This window comes from Sapajus apella, unplaced genomic scaffold (genome assembly GCF_009761245.1).
Source record: "Sapajus apella isolate SASKATOON/1434 unplaced genomic scaffold, GSC_monkey_1.0 scaffold52, whole genome shotgun sequence".
NCBI lineage: Eukaryota > Metazoa > Chordata > Mammalia > Primates > Cebidae > Sapajus > Sapajus apella.
Genome location: NW_022436992.1, coordinates 13,429,625 through 13,444,998, shown reverse-complemented (window position 1 = coordinate 13,444,998; position 15,374 = coordinate 13,429,625). Strand labels below are relative to the sequence as shown.

The window sequence follows — 15,374 nt, the reverse complement described above, 5'->3', positions numbered from 1 at the left end:
AAAAAAAAAAAAAAAAAAAAAAAAAGAAAAGAAAAAAAAAGGAGAAAGGGTTATCAAATCAGTCCAAGAGTAGTGAAGAAGACAAAAACAATCCTGGTCTGGCCTGAAGGTCCCTCGGTCCTTGCAAGGAAGAGTCTCTGATGTGGCAGAGCCTTCTTAGGCAGATGTGGAGTTCTTATCACAAGCCACAGTGGGACAGTTGTCAGTTAACATGGCCCTTTTGAGATACTGAAAACCTGCATTTTTATGGTCACAGAGTCCTCTGGTGAGAACTGATAGTGGAAGCATGTGCTTGTTTGTGACCATATCTGGTGGGACACAGCCTTTATTTTTACTTATTTTTTATTTTTTAGGCAAAACATTCTATTCTTGTTAGAAAGCTGCCCTATGAAACATATAATGCAGCCTTTATCTGAGATAGAGTTAATTATGTCAAAGATGCACTATACATATCCCCTGCAAAACATCTGTACTGATAAATCTGAAATTGTATCATGATTAATATTTACACTTAATTGGTAATGATGTTGAGTCACGTTTCATGTGTTTATTTTTATTGGCTGTTTGCATATCTTATCTTTAGGGAAGTTCCTGTTCAAATTGTGTGTGTGTGTTTGTGTGTGTGTGTGTGTGTGTGTGTGTATGCGTAATGTTATATTAATCATATACATATATATGATTAGAAGTTCTTAATTATAATGCAATCTAATTTGTCATTTTACTTGTCATTTTTTCTCTTGTGTTTGTTTTGTGTGTTTATGTGTGTCCTCTGTTTAATAAACTTTTACCACCAAAGGGCTTACAGATATGCTCCTATGCTTTCTTATAGAAGCATCATTAGTTTACCTCTCACATATAGACAGCAGTCTACCTCTAATTCATATTTTTACCTGGATGAGGCAGAACAAGAATTTTATTTTGATGTCTCATTTTATTTTCATTTTTGTACTCAACAACTCCTCATCATTCCCTGTAAAAATGAAACAAAACAAAACAAACAACAATTGAAGAAAAACCTATACTTCACTCTATTGCCTGTGCTTAAAAATCAGATGGGCTGAGACAAGAGGATTACTTGAACATGGGAGGCGGAGGTTGCAGTGAGCCAAGATTGTGCCACTGCACTTCAGCCTGGATGACAGAGTAAGACTTCGTCTCAAAAATAAAAATAAAAATCACATGACTGTGTATAAATGATCTTTTTTTTTGACTCTTTATCTCTGTACCTATAGTATACCCACCGTCTTAATTACTGTCTTTATTATAGAGAAGAAAAATAAAGTCAGAAGACATAATACCAGATTTTTAGATTTAAGATTTTCTTGACTATTCTACATTGTTTGAATTTCCATGTGAATTCTAGAATCACCCTTTCAATTTCAAAAATCCCCTTGAAGATTTTAATTGGATTGCATTGAGTCTATCAGTCAAACTGGAGAAAACTGAAATCTTAACAATATCAAGTCTTCCCTTTTATAAACATGAAAATATCCTCTATTTACTTACATATTCTTTAATCCACCACAGATATTTCTCTATTTACATTGTGTGCAGAGATCTTGCTAAGTTATTATTTCTAGTGATTAAGTTTTAGATTCTTTAAGAACTGATGTACAAATTTTATTAGCAAATACAAATATTTTCCTTGTTCATTTCCAAACTCCATGCATTTTGTTTGTTTATTTGTTTTGAATGTTTGCAGTCTTAGGACCTCCATTATAATTTTGTATAGTGGATGGTTCCATATTTTTTACAATTTGGAAAGTAAAATGTTTAATATTTTATTACTAAGTATGATGTTTGCTGTCGAATTGCCTGTACCATTTCTCAACAATTCTAATCCTCAGTAATTCTAAAGATGGATTATTTGTAGATGCTTTATCAGAATAAGGTGATTTTCCATTATTCCGGGCTTGCTCTGGCTTGCTGAGAGTTTTATCATGTATGACTGTTGACTTCTTTCAAGTGACTTTCAGCTACTATTAAGATAATCAAAGTTATTATTCTTAATTCTGTCAATATGATGCATTACATGGATTAATTATGTAATGTTATAATAACCTTGTACTTCTGAAGTATATTCAAGTTGGGCATGACAGATTATCTGAGAGAGACAGAGGTAAATCTTCCTTTTCTTTTGAATGTTTGTGTCCATGTTTATGAGAGACACTGACTTTAGTTTTTCTACTTGAAATATCCTCAATAGTCTTTTGATCTTATCAATTTTATTGTACAGTTGTCAACGTAACTTATCAAACTAGACAATGAGGGATTAGAACATGAGCAACACCACTCCCAAGGCTCCTTGTGGTTATCAAGATGATGGAGGTGATAGAGAGATAAACCTGAGAAACATTTCAGTGAGTTGACAGGACTGAAGTCTTCACAGCAGATGGCAGATGGTTTTTGAAAATTGCTTATATGTGCAACTATATTTCCCTTTATAATTTTTACTCTTTACTCTGTGTGTAGAAAAGCATATTTTATCCTGCTGTATCAGGGCATTCGTGTTTTCATTTCCTTTTATAAATCTGAAATTCATGTTTATTTGTGAATTATCATGTTACTTAAACATTTTGTACCTTGCTGTTCTAGCATTGAGATTTTGGAGTACTATACCGCTGACATTGAATGGCAAACATAAACATAACTACTAATAGCAACTTATGATCTCAATAGAAATCATACTGGTTGGGGTGGGGAAATTGTGCATATTATGAAGAAAGGACGAGCATTAGAAATAAATGAAATATTTCTTAAGATATTTGATAGCTTAAGAAATAGCTTTTCATATCCTTCATATTTTCAGAAAAATATTTGAGGTGTTCGTGTTCTATTTCTGAATTAGATACCAGAGTAATCACTGTGCCGACTCAGCTTCTGGTCTCCAAAAATAACTGGATCAGCTAGAGCTGAACAGTGACTCAGAATCCAGTTTAGTATCCTGCGATTCTTATTGTGTATGCGTCTGTCTGACTTCGCCCTAACTCAACGGAATTGGTCTGAGACAGAGACCTCACTCACAGTTAGGACCTGAAGGCTGAAAACACTGCACAATCACCTGCGTTGGTCCTCCTCACATGACAGTGCAGGTCAAGATGTGAGCCGTTGTGATGCTACTTAAGTCCAGCCTGTGCCCTTCTCGATAACCTTAAATCTTGGTAATTCAAAAGATGGATTATTTGTAAATATACAGAGCACATATCAGAACAGAGAGCCCCAGGCACCAGCCCACAAACACCTCTTCTGGTTTCTAACTACTCATATATTTTGGCTATTTCTTGCCCAAGATCTTTTTGTCCTTAAAACCCTAGACCTTTTATTATCAACTTTATCATTATGTAACTCACATAGCATACAACTCAACAACTTAAGTTGTACAACTCAGTGGTTTTTAGTGCATGCACAGAGGTGTACAGTTATCGCCACCGTCATTTCTACAGCATTTTCATCATACTCAAAATAAACCTTGTGCCCATCAGCAGTTACTCACCTTATCCACCAGCATCTCGTATTCCCTGCCTCTGGAAATCAGTCAGCTACTTTTTCTCTATAGATACGATTATTAAGAATATTCCATAGAAATGAATCATACTCTATGTGATCTGTTGTGACTGGTTTATTCCACTCTGCATAATGCTTGCAAGGTTCCTCCATGTTGCAGAGTGTGTCAGTACTTCAGTTCTTTGTATGGCCAAGTAGTATTCCCTTGCATGAATACACCACATTTTTTTCATCCATTCCTCAATTGATGGACATTAGGGTAGTTTCCATGATTTGGCTATTTCAATTATGATGCTATGAAAATTCACATGCAAACTTTTATGTGCACATGGGTCTTTATTTTTCCTGGGTATATGTCTAGGGGTGGAAGTCCTTCCATTAAGGAAAGAAAAGCATTGGAAATAAAGGAAATATCTGTTAAGATATCTGAAAGCTTAGGAAATAGCTTTTCATAATATTCATATTTTCAGAAAAATATTTGAGGTGTTTGTGTTCTATTTCCGAATTAGATGTCAGAGTAATCACTCTGCTGACTCAGCTTCTGGTCTCTAAAAAGAACTAGATCAATTAAGGCTAAGCAGTGACTCCGCCTGACATGGGCAGAACCCAGTTTAGTATCCTGCGATTCTTACTGTGTATGCACCTGTCTGTGTCCCCTGGCACAGGACAGGCGTCTGCCTCAGCCACGTAGAGAATGGACGTGAGGAGCTCAGCTTCTCTGCCTCTTACTGCACCGGCTCCAGGTCAGAAAAGAGATTATGAGGCTCCCACATGACGAGGAAACAGCCTTTCTTCTCATTGTCAGATGAGTTCTGAGGGCTTTTTTGCATCTGTGAATTGTGACTTCTCAGAGGAACTCATACATTTGAAGTGTGACGTATTTAATCTCAATTACATCATCATTTTTCATGTAATATTTTTTTCATTTCAGCTGCCAATGGGAACATTGTGGTGCCCAAACTTACAACTTCCAGACAAAGCTTCCAGACAGAAGCTGAAAGGCCATCATCAACTGAGAGGCTTTGACGATATTAGTAGCTGGCTGAATTGCAGTCGACAAAAACCAGGACAGGCTCTGCCTCTTGTTATTTATATTAATCATGATCTGCACCTTGGTGTCCTTGCCAGGATTAGTGACAGTGGGTAGACTGATTTCATCCCCTCAGTCAGAGCCTGGAGGCTGAAGATGCAGCGTATTGCTACTGTCAACTACATAGGAGCTTGCCTGTCACAGTGTGAGAGCCACGGACAGTGAGAGGACACTGGTCCACTCCTTTCTCTTGTCAAAATGACTGATGTCTAAGTGGGAAATCTAATGAGCCCCTCAGAAAGGGCCTTTGGATACTACTTTGTCCCATGATGAAAGACAGGATCCAAAACCATACACATTTGACGGGAATTTGGGCTCATCCACTTAACATCTGTGTGACTTTCAGGACATTACTAAAACTTTCTTTGCTTGATTTTCCCATGTGTAATAATAAAAAATAAAGGAATATCTACACCGTAGGGTATTATAAGAGTTGAATACTTTGAGTGTTTATAAATAGTAACCATTCGATAACATGTTATCATTATCATTTTGCTCCAACCTGTAATTTTATACATAATATTTCTCAGCCTATTTTTAAATTTGAATCATTTCATAATTCAAAAATTGCTTTACAACTTTTTTCTGTAAAACGGTGAAATGGCTTATTCGGAACCAACCTGTTAGGAACAACTACAAAAAGTTGAACAAAAATTGAAAACATGTTTAAATGCATTAGAGCAGCACCATGTCTCAGAGTCTGATTATTTTTGATGTTTTATCCTTGACATCCTCCAAGCCCCTCTTCCTCCTTTTTTCCCTGCCAACATCTCTGTAAGTGCTGGTAAGAGATTCTCCCATCGTTCAACACCCGCCTATGAGTGAGAACATGCGGTGTTTGATCTTCTGCTCCTCTGTCAGTTTGCTGAGAATGATGGTTGCACATGGATGCAGGGAGGGGAGCACTACACACTGGGGTCAGTTGGGGGGAAATAGGGGAGGGACGGTGGGGGGTGGGGAGCTGGGGAGGGATAGCAGGGGGAGAAATGCCAGATGTAGGTGATGGGGAGGAAGGCAGCAAATCACACTGCCACGTGTGTTCCTATGCAACAATTTTGCATGTTCTTCACATGTACCCCAAAACCTAAAATGCAATAAAATAAATGGGAAAAAAAAAAAAGAAATTCTCCACAACCCTCCAGCCCACAAGGAGAACATTCCCTCAGCCTCTCCGCCTACCAACTCTAAGAGCCTAAACTCTGCCTCTTCAATCAGGATTGCACCAGCTCGTGCCCATCCCACACAGGTATTTTTTGTGGGAACAATAAACACTCTCTCAAGTTTTCTTGGCCTCAGCTTAATAATTATTAATTAGGAAACAGGCCCATCTACCTCCACGATAGGGCATTACACATACCAACCCAGCCGGTCTTCAAGGAGACAAGAAAAGCAGGGAAACCTAGACAGGTGAGCACCAGTTTTGTGTCATCAGTGTCCCTTGAAACATAAGCAGGCTCAGAAATAGAGGCCCAAGGTTGAGAATCTGAAAGAAAGGAGGGGCTGAGAGGCCTCAGAGCCCCGAAGAGCTGCTTTTTCTTTCTTTTCTTTTTTTTTTTTTTTTTTCCTGAGACCGAGGTTCGCTCTGTTGCCCAGGCTGGAGTGCAGTGGCACGATCTCAGCTCACTGCAACTTCCCCTCCTGGGTTCAAGCAATTCTCCTGCCTTAGCCTCCTGAGGAGCTGGGACTGCAGGCACACATCACCATGTCCAGCTAATTTTGTATTTTGGTAGGTTTCACCATGTTGGTCAGGATGGTCTCGATCTCCTGACCTTGTGATCTACCCGTCTCGATCTCCCAAAGTGCTGGGATTACTGGCATGAGCCACCGCACCCAACCAGAGCTTTCAAAAATATCCTTTGGCGACAAGTGAAAAATTATCCCTAAAGACTTCAGAAAAAGAGGGAACCTGACACACACCGAGGTCTTGAGGTGAAATCTTGCTAGAGAAACATACCAGGAGGAGGATGACTAGGAGTAGCAAGGCTCCATCACACTGACACCCAGGGCCAAAGTAGTGCAAACTTTGATGGCATTAAGTTGATACAGCCCTCGCATTTCATTCTGGAAAAATAAGAAGTAAATCGTCTCCTGAGTGTGAAAATCATTCCACAGACTAAAATTGTTTCTAAAGTATCAGTTTAAATCGACATCAAGTATCAATTTAAATCTAAATAGATATTAAGTGTATTAAACATAGTATGATTTCAATCAACAATATTTAAACATACAAAATGAAGAGGAAAAAAACAGGCAACAGAAAGGGGCCAAAAGAATTTGCAGATATTGGGCCAATAGTATGGTATATGCTGAATGCATTCAATGACAAGTTCAAGAATTTTAGCAGAGAATCAGAAACTATAAAAAGAAATCAAATAGAAATTTCAAATATCAAGTATTTCAAATCAAGAACTCAACAGATAAATGTAACTGTAAATTTGACAGTTAAATTTGCTCTCACAAATGATCTGGTGGAAGTTTGATTAGGCCATGAGGCAATCTGTAATAAACAAAAAGAATAAAATCTTTTCTAGACAAATATGGTAATGTGATTTGATTTAATTGTGAATTATTATCTTGCAAATTGTAAATTAATTGATCGTCAGGTGAAAGAAGCAACACTCCTTCCATTTTAGACCAAAACGTGTGAGAATTTCCTGACCAGAGAAAGAACAGGGAGGAGTGGGCAAGAGGAGGAAGCTGAGTGATGAGGTGGCAGCAGGGACCCTTGAATCCGCGGGAAGACCTAAATTCCGCAGGCTTCAGTGCCTTGTGTAGAACCAAAGGGCAAAGTCATTTACAAAGCCTTGCTTCACCTATAATCCCAAAACTTTGGGAGACTGAGGCAGAAGAATAGTTTGAGCCCAGGTGGCAAAGGTTGCAGAGCTGAGATGGTGCCATTGCACCCCAGCCTGGGCAATAAGAGTGAAACTCTGTCTCAAAAAAAAATAGAAATAAATTAAAAAAAAACATTGCTCTCCGTCTTCAGACACAGCTTCCTACACAGTTTTGAAAAAGAATTTGAATCATTTCATAAATATTGGAATATAAATATTCCATAAATTCTAGAATGTACTCCATTTAGAGAAGACAGAAGAGGGGTTCTCCCTGCTCTACAATCATCTGGAGGGCGCTGTCCTGCTCTGAATTTGAGCTCTAGCCAGAGCTGAGAACATGAAGACCTTTCACTGTGCAGCCATCAGCTGAGACCCCCAGCACTGCCGGGAAGCTGAGAGAGGCCAGAGGCACAGACATGGTGGAAACAGCCCACAGATGACGACTGGGAAACAAAACAGTGAAGCAAGAAATCAGCGACTGAGCCGCTGTAGACCTCAAGTCTGATGACCTTAGGGTCACTCCGTTGCTAACTAGAGAGCGTTGGGCAGGAACATATTGTGTGGCCTCCACAACACTTGGAAACCAGACATGAGGAAATCCCAATTCATAGGTATTAACATCTACCTGAGAGCTACCTACCACTCGCTTACGTTTCCACAGTCTTGGATAGTGCCTGAAAACCATTTGTGACTGTTTTAGGCATCATAAAAAAAAAAAAAAGCTAGCAAGCAAACAAACAACAAAGCACGTTTGAGAATATGCAAACAAGACGTACATTATTCACTAGGAATAACAGTCAAGTACCAGGAAAAAACAGCAGGTGTCTTGCCACAGTTGACCACAAGAGGGGGCACGTGCACAACAGCGATCCTAGAGAGGGCTCTGGGATCCAGGATAGCAATGGCCCAGAGTCCAAGCTGGTTCTGGGTATTATTACTATTATCATTATTATCATTATTATTATTATTACTACTACTGCTACTTAATCATCCGAGTTCATAGCTTGCAATTTTCATGCAATAATTATTTTACATCTCTTCACACTGCTTCAAAAGCCCCCCCACACCGCGCCCTCCGGCCTCCAATTCAGAATTTTAAATGGTGCTAGACTCTTCCTCAAGATTGAGACTCTCTGTAATAGAGATGCTTTAGAGATGCAAATTTTTTTTTCTCACAAAAGATAGCTTTGCAGGGCCATTTCAGGATAGAGAAAAGAAACATACTTTAGGTTAAAATATTTTGATTTTCTTCCTTGTTGCGTCATGTTACACCAGAGCCAGGCTGAAAAGTAAGTCATGATATGTAGGGTTAAATAAAACCCATCTGATGAGAATTTAGTTTGTAGGGCATGACTCCCCAAACACCTTAGATTGGAACCGGGGCAAGGTTAAAAAAAAAAAAAATCAGAGCTTAGTCCTCATCTTCATAAACACAAAGAGAATTATTACTTGTAGACATTCAATAAATTATCTGCAATCAATTTAAGAAAAAAATTCTTCAGAATCACAGGAAATTATAGAGGACAATAATTTGAATCCATAAGCAGAAATAAAGGCCTCAAAATAGTAAAGGAATGGGGAAAAAAAAAAAACTAGACACAACAATAAAAAAATTTACTTCAATTTCTATGATATTCACTTCTAAGTACAAACAAACTATTGTGGTAGACGTCAGAAAGACAGTTACTTCGGTTAGGATGGGAAAGCAGTTATTGATTGGGAAGATGTATGAGAGAATTATTCAGAAATTTTGAAATATCCTATAGTTTCAGATGGATAGTGGTTTATCTCAATGAAAAAATAAAATAGCCAAACCTAGATTCCTTTAAGAAAGTTCTAGACAAGAAAAAAGAATGAAGCAATATTTATAGAAACTCAGCTTTATCAGAGACAAGCACAAAATGTGCCTGGAACAGTGCTAAAGAACTGTTGAAAAACAGGTGGGGAAAAAAAGGAAATATTATAATATGTCCCTTCTCCTACTGAGGCAACACAGATTTTACCTTGGTTAGTTTTCCTTGAAACACGAAGGATATTTTATGTCTCTTTGCCCACAAGAGAGGTCCTCTTCCTCCTGTTGTCTCTCTTGGAATCACTGTACCCACCAGCGGATTTGCATATTGTCGCCTAGAAAAGATCCTCCTTGCGAGTCTGAGATAATGGCCCAGCATTGCCTTGACTGATCAGGACTCCTCAGTGCACCTTCTCACTATGAGGCTCCGTGCTCAGCTCCTGGGGCTGCTAATGCTCTGGGTCCCTGGTAAGGACAGAAGAAGATGAGGGAAGAGAATGGGGAGGGAGGGTAAGCTCTGGGGGCCCCACTGCCTCTCATGTGTCTTCTGTTCTGCCCATGTGTTAGATGTACAGGTCTTGTCCTCTAGGACAGGGAATGTGAGGTTTAGATCTGTGAGAGTGAGGAAGATTCAAGAAGAAGCAAGTGCCTGTGCTCTGGTGAAGATTGTCACACAGAAAAAGGGAGATGTCGGTGACTTCTAGAATCCTCTTTGTGGCTTGCAAATCTTGTATTCTTTTTTCAAATGGAATATGTTTGGTGTACAAACACAAATAACAAACAATTATACAGCCTGAAATAAGCAACAAATGAAAATAACACGTGATATTTGTACATATCTTCGCACTTCTTTCTGTTTATTTTAGGATCCAGTGGGGACGTTGTGATGACCCAGACTCCACTCTCCCTGCCTGTCACCCCTGGAGAGCCAGCCTCCATCTCCTGCAGGTCTAGTCAGAGCCTCCTGTATAGTAATGGAAACACCTATTTGGATTGGTACCTGCAGAAGCCAGGCCAGTCTCCACAGCTTCTAATCTATAAAGTTTCCAACAGGGCCTCTGGGGTCCCAGACAGGTTCAGTGGCAGTGGGTCAGGGACAGATTTCACACTGAAAATCAGCCGTGTGGAGACGGAGGATGTTGGAGTTTATTACTGCATGCAAGGTACAAAAAATCCTCCCACAGTGCTACAGCCCTGAACACTAACCTCTCTGCTTGAAGTAGCCCAGCTGCTCATGCGCGTTGTTTGTCTGGGGAGCAGCACGGCAAGTTCTCTGAGTCTGTGCATGAGGAAAATGTTGGACAACTCAGAGGAATAGACTGGTCTCATGAATCCCTTTGTTACATCTCAGGTACTAATCACGTGTGAGCTGCAACAGCTTTGACATGGCAAAAGCAGTAGGAGAGTGGGGGAGGTTCCCATGAAGCTGCTGCTGATTCATGATGCAACTGAATAAAAGCTCATTTGAATCCTCCTTTCTTCATTTGCCAATTGAAGTGAATCAGCATAAGTGCCAGGCAGTTGACACAAGTTTTTGGCAACACATGCTGAGTGCCTCGTCATTTTTATATATTTTATCTGTTTTTATATATTGCAATAGGATAATTATTTGGTAATATTTAAAAATCAGTATTTTCCACCTTCCAAGCTTTCTACTCTCCTTGCTTATGGCTTATCTCCCTATGTAATAAAGGCACTGTAGACAAGATTTTACACTAGTTGTAAAATGTAGCTCCCCATTTATACTGGAGGCTAGTTGGGGGCAATTAGCAAAAATCTTGGCTTTTGATTGCCTAAATAGACTTTTGTAAATTAATGTCAGATACAAGATCTAAATGCTAAAACTCTTTGATTTGCCTTGATTACCTCTTATGATAGATCATAAAAGGAATTCTTGAAATTCCAAAAGTTGAGTTTTAAAAGTAAAAGCATACACTGGAACATGCAGGGCATGGAATTTACCCTATACACCGCTAGAAGTATAGAGGATGATAACCATTTTAAGACTTCGAGGGTACTTTAGGAATGGGAACATGCAAGGAATTATAGTAGACATGAGCTATTGTGTCTATCATATTGGGCAATCTTCCTGAATTTTAACTTACATTTGGTGAACTTCAGATGGCAGTGGGTGTTGCAGGTTGATGACATAAACCTAAAAACAAGTCCCAATGTATTTCTTGTGAAGAGTCACAGAGTTGAAGAGACCACTACCTGGCTTCCTGGATTGAGCCTGTGCAACTGCGAGTTTCATGGGAAAGTGATGAGAAAAGGTGTTGAGGTTTGTAATCACCAAAGGTTTGGCGAAGTTCCTGTGCAAAGAGACTCAATCCCATTCAACTCAGCATGAAGAGATCTTCTATAATTCATCTGCGCCTATAGCAGAGATGATATGGTCAGGTTTCTGGGTTTGTGTGGAATTCTGGTGATCTCTTTTTAGAACAAAGCCATTCCTAAATAATTCAAAAGATGGGCAGCAACTTGTTAAGAACATTCAAGTGCAAGTTTTTGTGTAGATACATGTTTTCCTTTTTGTTGGGCCCACACGTAAGAGCTTCCTGGATCATATTGTAACTCTGTTTAACCACTTGAATTGCAGACTGTTTTCCAAACCTGTGGCACCATTTTTCATTTCCACCATCAGTGCGGAGATTCTATTTTATTGCCAATCTATGCAATGGAAAGAAAAAACCTCTGAGTGAGGAGGTATTTGGAAGAACTAGAATATATCTGGATGTAAGAAAATAAATCCAAGGTAGCTTTGAGATGCCCATTAAATACTTTCAAAATTTTTCCTAGTCTTGCCAAACCTGGGTCCATATTTTTACTACCCAGTGAATGGTACTCATGCCCAGTGGTGTTTGGGAATGGTCCCAGGAGGTGGAAAAGTTCCTTCAGACAAGGAAGAACTGGTTCAAGAAACAAACTAAGGAGACCTAATCAGAATGAAAAATGGAGAGCTGAAGCATGTGAAATGAAAATTTCCTACAGAAAGGAGATAACATTTAAGCAAGAATGCCTTGTTCTTCAGGCAGTGTGTCTGTTCTTAGGCTCTTGTGCTCTGGACTAGTGCGTAACATAAAAGGACCAAGCACAGACATCTCTTCCTCTCACTGACGAACTTTTTGTGTCAGTTGTTGTAATTCCTCATATAGAGTAGAATGATCTTGAGAGGTTAGATGTTTTATTTTTAAAAGTTAACAAATGACCATTGTGAGTGAATCCCAAGCAAGACAGAATGGGAAGAAACTGAAGAAACAAAACAGAAGCATATATGTCATATTTATTTTTCGTTACACCTATATACATCTATAATTTTAAATTTCAAAGTCAAGGGAAATACTGGTTATTAAATCTTACCATATATTAAAATTAGCATGATGGTAAAACATGTTATTGCCCTTGAATTATGATTCCTAGTTTTGCATGAGTAATATTGTCATTGTTATACTCGGATTACTACAATTAATTTACTATGCATTATATGCCTTATATTTGAGGAATTTTTCATTTAGAATGACTGCATTTATTGGGGAGGGATAGCATGGGGAGATATGCCAGATATAGGTCATGGGGATGGAGGCAGCAAACCACATTGCCATGTATGTACCTATGCAACAATCCCATATGTTCTTCACATGTACCCCAGAACCTAAAGTGCAATAAAATATATATACTTTTTAAATTTTTTAAAAAAAGAATGACTGTATTTATCAACACATTTTTAACTTACTTGGATTAACTTTGAGGTTTTGTTGATTTCTATCCCCACCAACAGACTTTTACAATCACAAACCACAGCTTCCTCTTCTTGAACAACCCACTTTATTTCATCTCTTTATCAGCTGCAATAAATCTTTCAAGGGTTTCCACTTTCATAAATCCTTATACATATTATAATTTATTTGTTGTTTCAAATAGAAAATTTTCTTCATGTTTTATTTCCCTAGTTCAATATGAAATGCATGTAATTTACAATCACAAACATAATAGTACAATGATGTCAATTTTAATGTGCCATAAGTTTTGGCTGGTTGGTTCTGAATCAATAGTAACTAGATGCCAACTCATAAATACAGAAATAATTTGAAAGTAGAAAGTCTAATTGAATCTGGGTAAAGTATACATGGGAGTCTTATACTATTTTGGCAAATTTTCAGTGAAAGGAAATGAGTCTCAGATGTGGTTTTAAACTTGGACTTGGGACTTTTGAGTTAAAATTAGAATAAGGTAAGACTTTGGGCAGTTATTGAGAAGGAATTATTGTATTTCAAGTGTGAAAAGGACATGAGATTTGAGAGAGTCCATATGTGGGATGATGTTGTTTGTAAATTTGTTTCTACCCAAATGTCATGCAGAATTGTAATCCCCAGTATCTGCCATGAGTTTTGGGTGATTGGTTCTGAATCAATAGTAACTAGATGCCAACTCATAAACATAGAAAGAATTTGAAAGTAGAAAGTCTAAATGAATCTGGGTAAAGTATACATGGGAGTTTCTAATCTAAAGTATAGATTTCTCATATATAGGTTTAGCACTCATGAGATGTTTAGAAGATGTTCTTGGTGCTGTTTTCATGAAAGTGAGTTTTCATGAGATCTGTTTGTTTAAAAGCATATGACAATTTGTTCTCTCTCTTTTGCTCTTTCTCTGGCCATGTGGTGGGCCTGCTCCCCTTTAGCCTTCCATCATAACTGTAAGCTTCCTGAGACCCTCCCAGAAGCTGAACAGGTGTCAGCACCATGCTTCCTACAAAGCCTGAAAAACTGTGAGCCAAGTAAAATTCTTCTGTTTATAAATCATCCAGTCTCAGATATTTCTTTATAGCACTACAAGAATGGCCTGATAGATTTGGTCTCTCTTTTTTTTTATAAGGACACTAATGGAATCAGATCAGAACCTCAACCTTACAGCCTCATTTGGCTGTAGTTACTTTCTTAGAGACCATCTCCAAATACACCCACACATGGAGTTAAGGCTTCAAATTGTGAATTCTGAGGGAACACAAATATTAAGTTCATAAAAGCTTATTTTCTTTTCTTGATTCCTCAAATACTTGCTCTCTTGGCATATTTTACAGTCACCCATGGAGGTGATATGGCTCTTTTCTAATTAATAGATACTATGGTGAAGCTGTTGACACTCCATGTACAAGAGAATTTGGAAGAAATATTGTAACTCACACAAGGGAATCTTGGGGAGAGCAAGATATGCACAAGCTGGAATAAGCTGGCTTGAGTTAGACAGAGGGCTGAGACTTTATAGTTGGACTGGAGATATGTTATCTTGCATTGCTGAGGATATATGAGGCTTGACTGTCCTGCAGGCAGTTGCACAAATATGTGCACAAATAAAGTGGAAGGTGGGGATTGAAAGCTGCCAGTGATCAGACATCAAAAACGGAGTCAGAGTGTGTATTTCATAGTCCCTATTTGAAGGTACATGGTACCTTACAATATCAGCTTTTAATATTTTTTCCAGCTTTGTATATCTGTTTTTAGCAGTTCAGCATGAAATAAATTTATCTGCCATTTAACATAGTAGGAGTTTTGGGGGGAAATCGTAATTTAGTAAATAATGTCAAAGAAACAGTATTTGGGGAAACATTGTATCTACATAATTAAGAGATGTAGCAAAATTACAATGATTGTTAGTAATTTTTTAGTGTTTAATACATTTGAAAATTATAAAAATTTTATAAATATTTAATCACTTAATTATAATAGTCTTATACTATAGTTACTTCTTTATTTTCCTTTATTAAAGATGAAAAAAACAAGATAAAAATGTGTAATTCATTTGCCAAATTTACACAAATATTAAGTGTAAGAGCCAAAATTCTAACCAACAGTATGTGGTTACAATCTCTGTGTTCTTTGATCACAGAAACTAGCATTTCAAAATCTCTTTCACTGAGCTTTCTACCTGATTTAATCAATTATGCATGAATGACTTGAACAAGATAACATCGTTGGATCGTTGCACTGCCTTTACTCAGTTTTGTCACACAAGAGAGGCAAGTTTTATGTTGTTGCCAATAACAGTATGTTGCATCTTCAGACTGCAGGATGCTGACTGTGGGAGTGAAATCTACCTCAGACTCACGGTCACTCAACCATGCAGGGACAGTAGGGTTCTGGATGGTGGCTTGCTC

At 38.2% G+C, this 15,374-nt stretch overlaps 2 gene segments (V, D, J or C); both read left to right on the top strand.

Moving 5' to 3' along the window:
- Positions 1-10,433, top strand: part of LOC116526983 — a 26,053-nt gene extending 15,620 nt beyond the window's left edge. The window contains 1 exon segment of the V gene segment in view: positions 10,087-10,433. Within this exon segment, the coding sequence occupies positions 10,087-10,418 (332 nt within the window).
- Positions 1-15,374, top strand: part of LOC116526975 — a 315,897-nt gene that overhangs the window by 2,939 nt on the left and 297,584 nt on the right.